General features: G+C 37.1%; 1 protein-coding gene across 1 annotated transcript in view; it reads right to left on the reverse strand.

Annotated features, from left to right (window-relative positions):
• LOC111057039 overlaps positions 1 to 14,871 on the reverse strand; it is a 105,737-nt gene that overhangs the window by 69,667 nt on the left and 21,199 nt on the right. The window contains exons 5-6 of the mRNA XM_039421650.1: positions 3,513 to 3,590; positions 3,014 to 3,115 (exon numbers count right to left, since the gene is read on the reverse strand). Of these exons, the coding sequence (XP_039277584.1) occupies positions 3,014 to 3,115; positions 3,513 to 3,590 (180 nt within the window). The remainder of the gene's footprint in view (positions 1 to 3,013; positions 3,116 to 3,512; positions 3,591 to 14,871) is intronic.

Below are 14,871 nucleotides of genomic sequence, written 5' to 3' on the forward strand. Positions count from 1 at the left end.
GAACACAAGTAATCAAGTGAAGGGCAATTTATTGAAAGAATAAGACGTTTATGTTGTCAATACCACTAAGTATATAATAAACTAGCCATCAGGCTCGCTTCGCTCACCATATCCGTCTAGCCAGGGGGCTCCGCCCCCCTGGACCCCCGACTGGATCGTCCAAGAATGAGATCAGAAGGCTCGCTTCGCTCGCCTGCATTTTCCATTTGAGCATTTTTATCATATGTTAGGACAATCTAGTCGGGGAACCAGACTAAACGTCTGGCTAAACGGATATGGCGAGCGAAGCGAGCCTGATGGCTAGTAATATGATATTCCCAGGATTGAAGTAGCAGTGCCCAATCAATTTTTCCGCGATAAATGCATTTAAATCTTCAACTTGGTGCCAACCTAACAAAGTCAACTCAACTTAATGCCAACCTGACAAAATTATTAATTTAGTTGCCAGTTAACAACTGTTTCGAAGAGGTAATCTCTAGATTATAGTTCTATAGTAACATATGATATGGAAATTTCAATTATAATTAAGGGATTGGGAGAAGAAGAATATACATGCTAAAAGACGAACTTTAAACCCTTAAAAACAACCCTTAGAGTTAAAATATTGCCAAAAGATTTCTTAGTGCGCCTCTAAAGGGCTAACTGAACATACCTACCAAATTTGAACGTTTTTGGTCCGGTAGATTTTTAGTTCTGCAGGTGAGTGAGTGAGTGAGTGAGTCAGTCAGTCAGTCAGTGAGTGAGTGCCATTTCGATTTTATATATATAGATACCACAATATATCCTCACATACATTCAAAATTATTGAATGTGTATAAATGAAACTTATACCTATAACTGTTGCTCAGGCAACCACATCTGATAGCCATTACCCCACATAATAAATTATTCCTTCATTTCCGATTTTTACTTTCCTTCCCCTAAGGCAAGGCTTTCCAAAAAAATTAAGGTACTCCAATTTCTAAATTTCTTTTCGTTTCAAGGTCCCCTGAGTCCAAAAAAGTGGTTTTTGGGTCTGTATGTGTGTGTGTATGAGTGTATGTGTGGCTGTGTACACGATATCTCATCTCCCAATATTAACGGAATGACTTGAAATTTGGAATTTGAGATCCTTTCAATATAAGGATCCGACACGAACAATTTCGATCAAATGCAATTCAAGATTGCGGCTAAAATGGCGAAAATGTTGTCAGGGGTTTTCGCGATTTTTTCGAAAACGGCTCCAACGATTTTGATCATATTTTACATAAAAAAGTCATTGACAAGCTCTATCAACTGCCACAAGTCTCATATCTGTACAAATTTCAGGAGCTCCGCCCCATCTATGCAAAGTTAGATTTCAGGTTCCCAATTATCAGTCTTCAGATAATTTAAACACAAATATTGCTGAAGGAGCAGCAGCTACTGAATTTGACAGCTGTCTTGAGTTATATCACGATAATTCCAGTTCAATGATAGTAATTGTACTGGTTCTTGATAATCATGAAATTTCAAACTAAGGCCAGCCATTCACGTTGAGGTTAGCCAAAGAGCTATAACTTGTACAGATATTCGTCTGCACTCTGCAGTACACCTGGACAGGCAAGAGATACTACTGTGCACTGGGTGAGTGAGGGGTAGTTGAAGTTGAAATAGCAGCCATCAAGTTATGCTCTCTAAATTAATATAAACTGATTGCTAGTTTGGTGGGTGTAAACAGAAAACAGACAAGAATGCTAGTCAAAATATTAACAACTTACTGCATAACAATAAAGTATGGACTTTCTTCTGTATTCATACACTTGTAGGTTCAATTCACACTTACGCGACTCAGGTCGAGAAGAGACTCGTCTCTGGTCGAGAGCATGTGTTTCCATATGGTGACACTCAGATCAGTCGATTCTAGTCTCCGCGATTGTAACCATTTGAAAACACATGCTCCCGACTAGAGTCGAGTCTCTTCTCGACCTGATTCGCGTAAGTGTGAGTTGCCTGCTGTGGGTTGGGGGAGTTTTGAGTCGAACATCGTACTCAAGAATGTCTTGAAAACCAGAATTCACCCACAGTATCCCTGCTTGTCGTAAGAGGCAACCAAAAGGAACCCCAAGGCAACTCCAGAAGTTGCCTTGCCTTCAAACCCACGGGATCTGCCCCATCAGGGCAGTTTCGGAGGGTCAAAAAGAAAAACCCAAGAGACCAGAGATGGGTGAAACTCTAGCACAAATGCGGGTCAAGAGGCTGAGTCGTGGACTAATCAGTATGAAGAGACTGCCAAGAATATCACATTGGATTGCAACCAGGTGATGAATTGGATGTTAGTATAGGGAAAAACTCCAGGTTCTTCAAAGGACACAGGTATAATTGGTTTGCCTAACTAACATACTACTTGGGAACAAAATAAGCTTCGGTTGACGTGTGGGGTTCTTTGAACCTTTGGGTCCTCGAATCCGTCCCTTCAAAAACAATAAGTGTGAGTTGAGCCTTAATGTTATTGACAATATTGCAATATAGGCATTGATTGTGTTCCTTGAATTTGATGGAAAAAGAATTCTATCCATCTATTCCAAACAAGCTGGTCTTCCTGAGGGACTCCACACAATTCAAGCCATTCGCTAATAATAATAACAAGCTGGTGACCTGTGCTCTGTAAGTTCTGAAGCACTTGACAAACTTAAATCTAGACGTTCTGAAATCTTAAAGAACTGAAAAAAGGCCTATAACCATACTGACTAAATTAGGAATCTATATGCAAACTTTCAAGTAAATCAGATCAGTAGTTGAGACGTGATGATGCATCATTCACGTATTTCCTATCCCTACTTGTAAGAGCCGATTCTTTCCATTATTATAGGCCTACTGAAGATTACTCTGGTTATTTGATAGAGCTTTTTACAATTTTGAATTTTCATACTGTTTTTCTGTCGAATCTGGAAGAATAGTTTTCATTCAGCAATAAGTTTTGATAATAATTTGATGAATAAATCTCAAACTAAACTGCATTATTTATTTATTCTAGCCAAGATAGAATACATGCCTGATTGGAAGTTGAACCATTGTGCAAGCATGACTCATCTTTGAAGTTGCTAGTTGCTAATTCACATTCTCCAAATTCATCCTCCTGCTTCTCGATCTTGATCTGTGAACATAAGAGATTCTTGTGTCACTTGAAACTAGACGAATATCAAACTCAGCAAGTAATAGTGCTCACTATTAAAATATGGGTTGTAGTAGTTGATGTTTGTCTATTTCTGTTGTTAGAATAGCAATGAAAAGATTCAATAATGTATCCTTTTAAGAATAGACATTTTACTATTGTTCCCATTGATGTCTACTCTACTTTTTTTATAAGATCCGTGAAAGGCGATCAATAAAAATATTGCATAATATTATAAAGAATAATGAGACTGAAATAATCTTTCAACTAATTTCATTATATACTATCAACAGTAGAAAAGTTGAAAGAAAATGGGATTCAACTTTATTATATAGCTGTAGTCAGTAAATTTCAAGGTGGATTGTTCAACAATACATGCCTGCTGAGTAGCTGTATCACTACGTGCAGCTCCAATCAGACTGTCATCAAAAGCACTTTCTTGTTTCTCAACTTCAACCTGCAACAAAGAGACAAAAAATCAACTTGGATCCTTGACAGTAGAATTTTGTTGAAACACATTTTCTGTTTTAAGGTTATCTATTTCAGATACCCTGGTAAAGTACTGTATTTGACAATTAATAATTTATCAATTAATCAGGTAACACTCTGATAGTAAGAATTTTCAAAGCTTGAAATCCCCATAGATCGAATAATGGTGTTTTTAGCTGCTACATAACGAAGCTCTCAAGCAACAGACCCCCATTTTACACATTGCACTGTAGATGAGTGGGAGGTGCTAGTCAGTCGGGTCGAGCGAGGGGTTTGTTACCACTGTCTGAAAAAATGGCTTTTGGTGGCCCTGAAAAGGGCCAAGTTTGTTGCTGGTGGCCCTGAAAAGGGACCAAGATTGTTGCTGGTGGCCCTAAAAGGGACCAAGGCAGGCTAGATGTTTAGTAGTCGTCGACTGGCGCGATACCACGCCGCGCGAGGGTCCCGGGCAGGTCCGTCTGGTGCGAGAGCAGGCCGGCAGGGGCTCAAGTCAATGGTTCGCAGTCTCCACTCTGGTTTACCCGGGCTACGGAGAGGGCTGACCGGGTGATCTACTAGCCAGAGGTCGTGCCGAATCTCCGCCGGGAGGACCTCCTCGACCACTTCCTCGTTTAGAAGGGGCCTTCGGTCAAACCCCGGGCAGGCAGGGTCGTAGGCTGCCGCTGCACACACTCCGATATCGGTTCGGCACCCAACCCGCGCGCCAGTTGTTAGGCTGGGGCGATAAGTCTTGGGGCGCAGCTGGCGCGGCGGTATACAGCCTCAGCCTCTCCTCCACCTGGCGAAGCCGACGTAGGGCCCTCCTCTTCTGAATTCGGCGGCCGGCTCGGTTCCTCCTAGGCATCGGCTGGGTAGTAGACAAGGAAGACACCTCAGGTTGCGGTTAGTCTCGCCGTGGTTCCCTCATTGGCCTGCTCGCTGCTCTGCTCCTGGTCTCGGTAGTGGTCTCGGCTGGTAGTGGTCTCTGGTAGTGGTCTCGGCTGGTGGTCTCTTCTGGCTCTTCAGTGGAAGGCTGCTAGTGAGCAAGTGCTATCGAGGGTAGCTGAGTAGCCCCCTTTTATTCACAGTCCCCGAGTTCACCTGCGCTGCTATTGGCCGGCGGTGCTCGGCCAATAGAAACGCAGGAACGGGTGGCGGCGACTGAGGCGCACCCTGGTGGCGGGTGGGTCAACCACTCATTTGGTTGATGCGTGGCGTGGGGAGCAGAGCAGAGCGGCAGGCTGAAAGGTAGCGAACGCGAGGGAGGTATCAATTTGCTTATACACTAATTTACATTAAATGAAGGTAATGCTAATTGTTCAACGAATTATACAAACTATAGATAATTTGAAATTAATCAAACAGAATAAAGATTGAATGCAATTAGAATAACGATAGTATAAAATTGTAATGTAACTTCATAAATCGGCGGTGTTTCAACAAATAATTGTCGATTCTTTAAGAAGGATATGGAATAATATCCTTCCCATCAACACATGATCGGGTGGACACAACGCAGACGGAGAATATTGGATATTCAAAGGCTAAGGAAAGAAAATCCTGAAAGAAAATTGACTGCTGCCTTGTAATTTGGTATTCAGTAATTCAGTATATTCAGTCCATGACCGGCAGTCGCCAGACAGACTTCGTCAAAATATAAAACAATCAATACACAAATAACAAGATATGGCCGCAGATAGGTTGTTTCATGTGGCTCTGTAGATGCACTGCCATAGTAACTCATGAAACAATCTCAAACTGGTCTACAAGTCCACTGGTCTCATCATCTCTCAATGAGTAGAGAGGGTAGTTGATGAGTTTTTCACGTACCAGCCTACAAAACTTCCCATACTCCAGCTCACAAACACAAATTGGCAGTCTGTTAAAAATTTTTAGCATCCGTAAGGGGTAGCATTCGTGTGCTTTCGATAGTCTGGAGTAGGGCAGGTCAATGTTGCCCCGTCTCCTGGTATTGTGGTGGTGCAGCTGGCCCCTCTCCTGGTAGGCATGAACCTCACTCCTTAGGAGCCGTAGGGAGCTATACATGTACTGACTGTACACTGTAAGTATTTACAGGCGTTTGAAGATTGGCCGGCAGTGCTCCAGGTAATGCGATGATGTGATGACACGAAGAACTTTCTTCTGTAGAAAGAGAATCCTTTCATAGCTACCCGCATGGCCTCATAGTACTATTCCATAGCTTATATGACTATGGAACAGCCCATGGTAGGCTGTAATTAAGTAGTTGGCAGGCACATGTTGCTTCAGCTTCCGCATCAAAAACGTCACCCTGGCTAGTCGATTGCACAGCATGCCAATATGTCAATCCCACGATAGAGTGGGGTCCATCACAAAACCCAAGAGTTTGACCTCCGCCTGACCACGCCTAAGGTGCACAATAGGTTCTGTGTTTTCCCCTCATTTAGACACAGTTTGTTTTGATTTAAACCACTGGCAAGCCACTTCTACAAGAAGATTAGACTGGGCAACAGCAGTATGGGGGTCCTCATCCTGGGCCAGCAGGGTGGTATCATCAGCGAACAATAAGGCTCTTCCATGCACACTGAAGTCGTTGATGAATACAAGGAACAACAGAGGACCAAGAATCGATCCCTGCGGCACTCCATAGATCACCTCCTTCGACCGTGATTCCGCACCATTCACCGAAGTGACCTGCATTCTATTGGAGAGGTAATCCTCCATGGTTTTCAGGGGAACTCCACTTATCCCATACCTCTTCATTTTACCCAATAGTATGTCATGCTAGACACAGTCGAATGCCTTGGTCAAATCACACAAAGCAACGGAAACCGACTGCCTGCCCTCCATTGCCCCAAGAACCGACTCCACTAATTACCGCACGGCTCCCGTGGTTGATCTCCCCTGACGGAATCCATACTGGCGAGGTTGGAAGATGAAATTACTCTCAAAATACTGTGAAAGCTGAACATACATCACCGATTCCATGAGTTTGCCAAATACAGGAATTATCGAGACTGGCCTGAAATTCGACAATTCATCAGGTTCACCCTTCTTGATGATTGGAATTGTCCTTGATGTCTTCAGCTCCTTGGGAAAAACTCCAGAATCCAAGCAGTCATTGATCAAATTACATAGTGGTACAGCTAAAACATCAACTATTGACTTCAACACCACTGTTGAGATTCCATAGATGTCAGGACTTGTTGAGCTCTTGTATCCCTTGACTATTTTTATCAGGTCTACAGGGGAAATTCTCTCCCACTTCACAAAACTGCAAGTACTGACAGGAACATGATTCACTGCATCATCAGGTGAACCGGTGAGAGCCTCCACTATCCCAGCCACCGAGTGAATAAAGAAATTGTTTAATTCATCAGGACTTGCACCTCCTGAAAGTACAACCTTCTTGCTTTTGGAGCTGTTGATAACATTCCAGGCTGCCTTGCATGGGTTTGGAGCATTCCTAATACGACCCTCATTCCAGATGCTCTTTGAGTTGACAATATCCTGTTGATATATCTTCTTCAGTCTGAGGTAAGCTGAATAGAACTTGTTTCTATCCTCTGCAGTTATGGCATTCTTGTAGCCTACATATTGTTGGCAATAATAACAAGTGTTCTAATACTAGCCAAGTCTGCTGTATACCATGACTTATCAAAATGACTGAAGGGTTCATTTCTTCTCCCAGTAGACCGCCTCACTCTTTTTGGGAAGAAGTCGTCAAAAATACTCATGAACCTCTGGAAGAAATTACTGAAAGAAATTCTCGGATCACAATTGATGCAGGGACTCCAGTTGACTCTCCCAAGCATTCCAACAAAAACAGGTAAGTTGTTTTCATTAATTCTCCTATGTGTAAACCTGTATTTACAGAAACATTCAGGATTAACTCTTTCTGCTTTGGACAAGCTTACATCTATAAGCAGGGCCTGATGATCTGCCACAACTGGTTCAATCACTTCAACAATATTCCATGTATCCAGCGTTGTTGCAACCATATCCAAGCAAGCGGTTTTACCTTTTTTTTTACCTTTAGGCCCAGTTTCCAAGCTCGTGATTTATTTATTTATTTATGGAGACAACAGGTTACCCCGAATGTGTCTCCTTCACAAATACAACAATACAAGATACAATACGTTAAATACAACAATACAATGAAAAAAAATGAACAAAGTAACTGTCAATTGCAATATTGTTAAAAGGAAAAAAAACTATAGAAATACAAGAGAAGGAAAAAAAAATAGATGTATACAATAAAATAATTATAAAACGGAATATAGAAATGAAAAGGTTCTAAAATTGAAATAAAAATGTTACAAAGAATGGATAAAACTAACAAATGAATGTCAGAGGACTGGTACCTGCCAATGAAGCAACAGAATGAGTAAGATGTACGAGTACATAGTGCAATGGATACACACCTATATACAGCAACAAATAATCGACAACACGACTGAGCAAGGATATCTCACAATAGACTATTTAATATTCTATAAAATTTTTCACGAGAGAACCAGAAGATGTCCAGTTGCCCAGAGAAACAGTTGAAAATTCTTTGAATTCTGTTGACTGGAGAATTATAGTGACTCACAGTTCTGGACCGGGGCACATAAAAAGAGAAAATGGAGCGACGTTATATGGTAGATATATAAATATTTACATATGAAAGCAAATATGGGGAATCTATTTTATTATTTAATAAGCTATTTAAATAGACAAGATAACAATAAAAATATGAATTCTGATAAAAAAACCTTATTCCCAAAAATTTATATGGAATAAGAAACAATAAAATGTATTAATTAATAAGCGTTAAGCAATACTGATTTTTAAGGTTATGTTGACGAATCTTTTACTAGCACAAAATAATGCATTTAATGTGATCACACACTTATATAGACAATATAACAATAATAATATTAATTCTGATGAAAACGTTACTTCCAAATAATTACATGGATCAAAAAGCAATAAATTGTATGAATTTTATGAATAAGCTATACTGGTTTTTAAAGTTATGGTGTAGAAAAACCATTTCAAATACTCACCTCTTTATCCATTTTTCTAAAAATAGGACAAACTAATATACCATAAAGGAACAATAAAATTCAAATATTCGTTTTCTAAGTTTAATTTATTAGAATGACTTTATGTATATTATACAATTTTACATTTCAATCCAGTTAAGTTAACTGAGTTGACCTTTGTCAAGTCAAGTCAGAAGTCAAGCGTCAAATTCAAAAGAGGCTATTCACTAGCAGTTTGACCAACCCAACGGCTTAGCTATTTTCATGTACTTTTCAGGTTATGGAAATAAATTATTCGATTTTAATTCAATTATTCTTGATGAAATCTATTTGATAATTTATGTTTATAATATTTACAGTTGGAATGGGAATGTCTAACTTTTATGTATTTCTATTGCAACCATATATCCTACCCAATATTGAGTAAATGCAATGATGCTATCGTTCATACTGAAACTAATAACAATAAAGCAATGATTCACTCACTTAATTAAATACATAAATTAACGCTTGTTTCGTTATGATTTCCAAGAATTAACACCAGACCAGGGGCCTAAAAATAATGGTGTTAAACAAGGAGGATAAAGTATTGGTGTTAAATACCTTAGTTATTTGGAAGGTTTCCAACCATGACATGCACTGCACACACTAACCGCCAACTATGAACTTCACTTCAAATACTTAAGATTGTTTTAGTATTTCACATTAAAAATTAATTATAGCCTATATTTTACATGCAAATAATGCTTGATTTTTGATTGTTGGAAACGCTCTATTCTGGTCTTATAGCACATTTTTGTTTGATACTTATTGAGGTGGGTACCTTAATATTTCAATAAAATACCATATCTATACTGTGTTGACATTTCTGAAAATATCTTTGAAAACAAGAAAATGTAAGAACAATATGATTTAATCTTTTTAATTTCTATAATAATTGACCTTCTTGACGATATAGTCATCAGAATCATGTTTTTATCTACAAAATATCAGCAATATATTAAAAATCCTACCTGAAGTGAACCAAACAAACATATAACATGTATTTGGTATTATTATCTAGGCCTATATTGCCAATGGTCATTTACAAGCCTTTTTTCAACACCATCAGAGACTTTCATAAAAAAATTAATAAAATCACAACAAAGTTTAAAACATTTTTTAAATAAAAGTTTAAAAGAAACAAAAAAGCTATAGGCTAAATAGTGTTAGTTTTGCCGCATATTTTGTTACAGCACGCAATAATATTTTCAGTGTTTTTCTGAAACACTTGATTAAATGGTTTGAAGTAAAAAAATTGAACTTTTCTTTGAACGCGGCTTTTAGTGTTGATGGGACTGGTAAAATAATAATCATTTCATCAGATTTTTATATGAATCCTTGTATGATTCAAATAATTCTTGATTATTGTATGATTCGATCAGTTCACAATTTTATTATTATATATGTATTTGTTTCTATTTTAATCAATCATTTTTGTTTTTCTTTATTGAATATACATTATTTTTTTACTTGTTGAATAGGCTATATCACAAATGTAAAGTATAAATAGATACCTCATTTTTAAAACTCATTTATATAGCTGAGCTCAATTCCCCCACCACAACCCTCGAATTTTGAGAGTTTACTGTTTGAACATAATTTAGTTTGATGATGCAGCACACAACGAAACGGTCGTCACCAACATGAGCTTTAAAAATATTTCTACTTTAAAGTTTACATGTGTGATATATAATAGTAGAATGTATTTGAATTGAAATTTAGATAGTGAGGTGTTTTTTCTGGTTCTAAATTTTGCCAAATTACGCAAAAATGTTTCAATTAACTAATGGTGATTTGAGTGTGCTCTATACAGAATAGTTTTTGATCATGTGAAGCATGTAATAACCCCTTTTCAAGATGGCTTTATGCCCAGTAGATCAACTGAGTAATTTGCTGACTTTCACACAGTTTGTTTCCTCTCACCTTGACATGCAAGGTCGTGTAGATGTAATATATTTATATTTCAAGAAAGCATTTGATTCAGTTAATTTTAATGTATTATTAGATAAATTAATTACGTACGAGTTTTCACCTGACTTAATTGAATTATTTCGTAGCTATTTGGTTGATAGAGTTTCCCAAGTGAAGTACAATAATCACACATCTGAAAACTATGATAACCCCACCGGAGTCCCACAAGGATCTAATCTTGGACCTCTTTTGTTTCTTCTTTTAATCTCCCTGATTGCATTAAAGAATCTGAAATCCTGATATTTGCAGATGATGTAAAACTTTACAGGTCAATAAAAAGCATTGATGATTGTGTCAGATTGCAGGACGATCTTGATCGAGTTAACCTTTGGTGTTGTCAGAACAGACTCAAGTTGAATGTATCTAAAACTAAATTCATGGTGTATACAAGGCAGATAAATTTTCAGCACCATTTATATACATTGGGAGGTGACAATCTTGAGTGTGTTAATAACATCCGAGATCTTGGAGTTATCATGGACCCAAGGCTTGATTTCAAGAACCACATTAACTATACCCTAGGTAGTGCTAATAAATTACTGGGTTTTATATTTCGCAACACCAAACCATTCACTAATTGTGATGTTAGTTTAAGAATATTCAATGCACTAGTTCGCAGTAAACTTGAATATGCTGCAGTAGTTTGGGGGCCTTATAATGTGACAGACATTCATGAAATTGAAAAAATTCAAAATAGAATTCTGAGACATTTATACATAAAAAAATTTAATTGCTTTTGTCCCTTTAATTTTCCAACTAGTGAGTTAAGATCGATATTTAAAGTGCACTCTCTAGAATTACGCAGATCTGTAAATGCTCTATTGCTATTATTCAACATTTTAAATCATAAAGTTCATATTCCATCATTCATAAATTTATTGAATTTCAATGTACCTTATGCTAGGCCTAGAAAAAATATATTGTTCAACATCCCTTTTGTGAGAACTACTCATCACTATAATTCATTTCTTATTAAAAGTCTAAGATTATATAATACTTTGAATGAACATATAGATCCGTTTTCGAACTCATTTAATGTCTTTAAGAAAAATTGTGAAATGAATTTATCTTGTAGCTCGTTTGAGTCATGAAATGTTATGAGCTCTGGCTGAAACTCTTTTTGTTTTCTTTATCTTTATTATTCATTTTTATTATTATTTCAATTTTTGATTTACTTTTTATCTTATTCTCTTCTTTATTTTTTTCCATAATATTTTTCATCTTTTAAGTTTTTATTATTATGTAGTATGGTTATCTATTAATTGTGTAAAAAAGGCTCTTCATGGTATTGTCTGTGAGCCTTTACCGTATATGTATATGTATATCAATAAATAAATAAATAAATATTTTTGTTTTTTGTTCTGTTTTCAACCGTCAAAATTTAAAATTATTAGTTTTCGTTGTTTTTTAGTGAAAATGAACTAAATTTTAGAAAAGTGAAACCATAACCCTATTTCGGACTTGTTATCTAAATTTGGGAGAGAAATAGTACAAGGAGTATCCTTAGTTTTTCTCTCCCAATCAGTGCTTCTTTGTAAAAATTATAAATAAATGAAAATAAATAAAACAAAGATATATTTTTGGATGAGGTTGCCGACCCCGAGCGGGTCATAGGTTTCGGAGCTTCGGAGGAATTTAAGGGCTCGGAAATGTTACAAGGAAGACACATTTTTAGCAATAATAAAGTTCGTATTTTTATTACCTTGAAGTCCAGTGTTACACCACAACATGATCACTGAGGATGCCCAGATACCTTGAGAAGGAAGCAGCAGGATAACGATCACATCCTGTGGTTGAGATGTCGAGAGAGAGATCACCAACTCAATGCATACTCGCATAAGACTAGATTGCAAAATCCTCTCGAAGTGTCGCAAATCCTCTTCAAAGAGAATTCTTAACTAGGGAAAACGCGTCACTAAACACCTACTCTCTGGAAGAGCGTTTGTGCATCGACTCCCACGTCCTATTCACTACACTTGTTTGTACTTAATGATATATGAATAAAATATCGCAACCACCCTTAGTCAAGGCAATGCTCGACAAAGGGTATAGAGGGAAAAGTTGAGAAGACAATTTTTGACCCCACAGTTCTGTTTAGGGTAGTAAGGAGGTAAAACATATCAAAAGTCCCTAACCCTACCCCCTGTGCTAAGGGGCTGGGGATGGCTTAAAGGTAGCATTTTTTGTTTTTTTTTCATAAAACTCAAAAACTATGTAGGTACCCTAAGGACTTGACTGTCATATAATAAATTAATCGATAATTACATTAGTAAGTATATATTGTTTATTCAAAACCAAATATAGCTTATTTCATGAAATTACATTATAGAAAGTTACCCTTTCTTTGAATAGTTTTTAATATAAAATAATAGATTAAAAACACAAACTACAACTACTAGTTTCAATGTTTCACATAATCTTCATAAAAACATTATTATATCGTTTACATATCTGTACTAATATAATAACAAGTCACAGTTGCTTCCTTGTTTGTACTACATGATATATTTATGAATAAAATATCGCAACCACCCAGGCATATGGACAAGCTTTTATTATTGGCATATGGACATTATTTCATATTCAATGAGATCACTGTTGAGCCCTGCACACATACATCGATTTTTGTTTGATATTTTGCCGTCCTTATAAATTCTATATGATTAAACAGATGATGTTTGTCAAGTTCAATTTATCAGATAGAATTCATAAAGACGGCAAAATATCGTACAAACAAAAATTGATGTGTGTATGCAGGGCTTTTTATTGAATTCTCAATTTACAGATTGCCTTAGTAGACCTCACGCAGTTTTCTCATCCACAAGTATCTGATGTCACATGTTCTACTTGATTCACAATTTACTCTTAAAAACTGTTATTTGTTTTTTCATAATAAATATAAATAAAAACTTTCAGCAAAAATATAAGAAACCAATCACCGGCAAGGGAAATCCTGTGTGCAGATGAGAGTTGCTAATACAAATTCAATATGAGTCATTAAAAACTCACATAAGATGAAAATATCGGGGACCGAGCTTCGCTCTGGAGTACAAAAGCATAAAAACTTTATTACGAAAGAAGAAATTATAATAACCTTCATACATAAATGTTCTATCTAATCACAGTAAATTGAGGTTAATTCCCAGAGGAATGCAAAAATTTCCCTCACAAAGGCCCAGTTGCACAAAAGCCGGTTAAATTTTAATCCTGATTAACTTCACGTGAACCAAATCAGAGAAGACAATTTTCAAAAAAATGAATCTACTGGAATTAATAAGGATTGAAAATAACCCGGCTTTTTGCAACCGGCACTAAGTACCTGATTGAATGATTACAAACGTTCAACAGCTGAGTCATAATTTTGACACAGTCCCACACATTAACTCGCTCACTCACTTCCATCACCAACAGACGACGAAATAATTAATATTAGCCTTTTTTACAAGGATGAATAATAATTATTCTTTCCTTCTAATAATTATAATGTCCTTCAGCGAGTTTTCCCAGGGATGAGACCTAGTGCAATCGAATATTTATATTATAAACCTACTATGTTCTGAATTTCGTGAGAATCGTTAGAGCCGTTTTCGAGATCCGGTGAAATACAAACATATAAACAGAAGTTGCTCGTTTAATAGTATAGGATAAGAAATTATATAATAATTATAATATTTAATAAAAGAAGATGATGAGTAAGTGGAATAAGGGTGGAAGAAAGAGAGAAAGTAGGAGAAGAGAAAGAATGAGAGATGGCAAACATATTGAAACAAAGATAAGAGCCACTTAAAAAGTATGTCCTCGATATTACTGGTAATTATCCATTCAATAGTTCTTTTTTTAAGCAATGTGACAGAATTTCGATTAATATGCTCTGTAAGGTAATCTGGAATTTTATTGATTAACTTATTAGCTGGGTAAAAGTATTGTCTCCGGCAAACATTAAGCTGCGTACACATATCCGCGCTTCCAACCCGAACCGAGCACGCTCCGCCCTCGTACCGCCCTCGTTCCTCCATCGAACCACAGCCGCTCCACCCACACACCCATCATGAACGTTACGGAAGATGTTAGATCTTCTCGCGTTCCCCGGTCGAACCACTGTTGCTCCCCGGTCGATCATCAATCGCTCTGCTGGAGTGACGTTCGGTTGCGGAGCAGAGCGAAAGTCTGTACGCACCTTTAAGATCCATTCTTATATTTTCAAACCTAATTCTGGAAGGTGGGGAATTGAGGTTTGATTCACGGAAT

Source organism: Nilaparvata lugens, chromosome 2, assembly GCF_014356525.2.
Source record: "Nilaparvata lugens isolate BPH chromosome 2, ASM1435652v1, whole genome shotgun sequence".
Classification (NCBI taxonomy): Eukaryota; Metazoa; Arthropoda; class Insecta; order Hemiptera; family Delphacidae; genus Nilaparvata; species Nilaparvata lugens.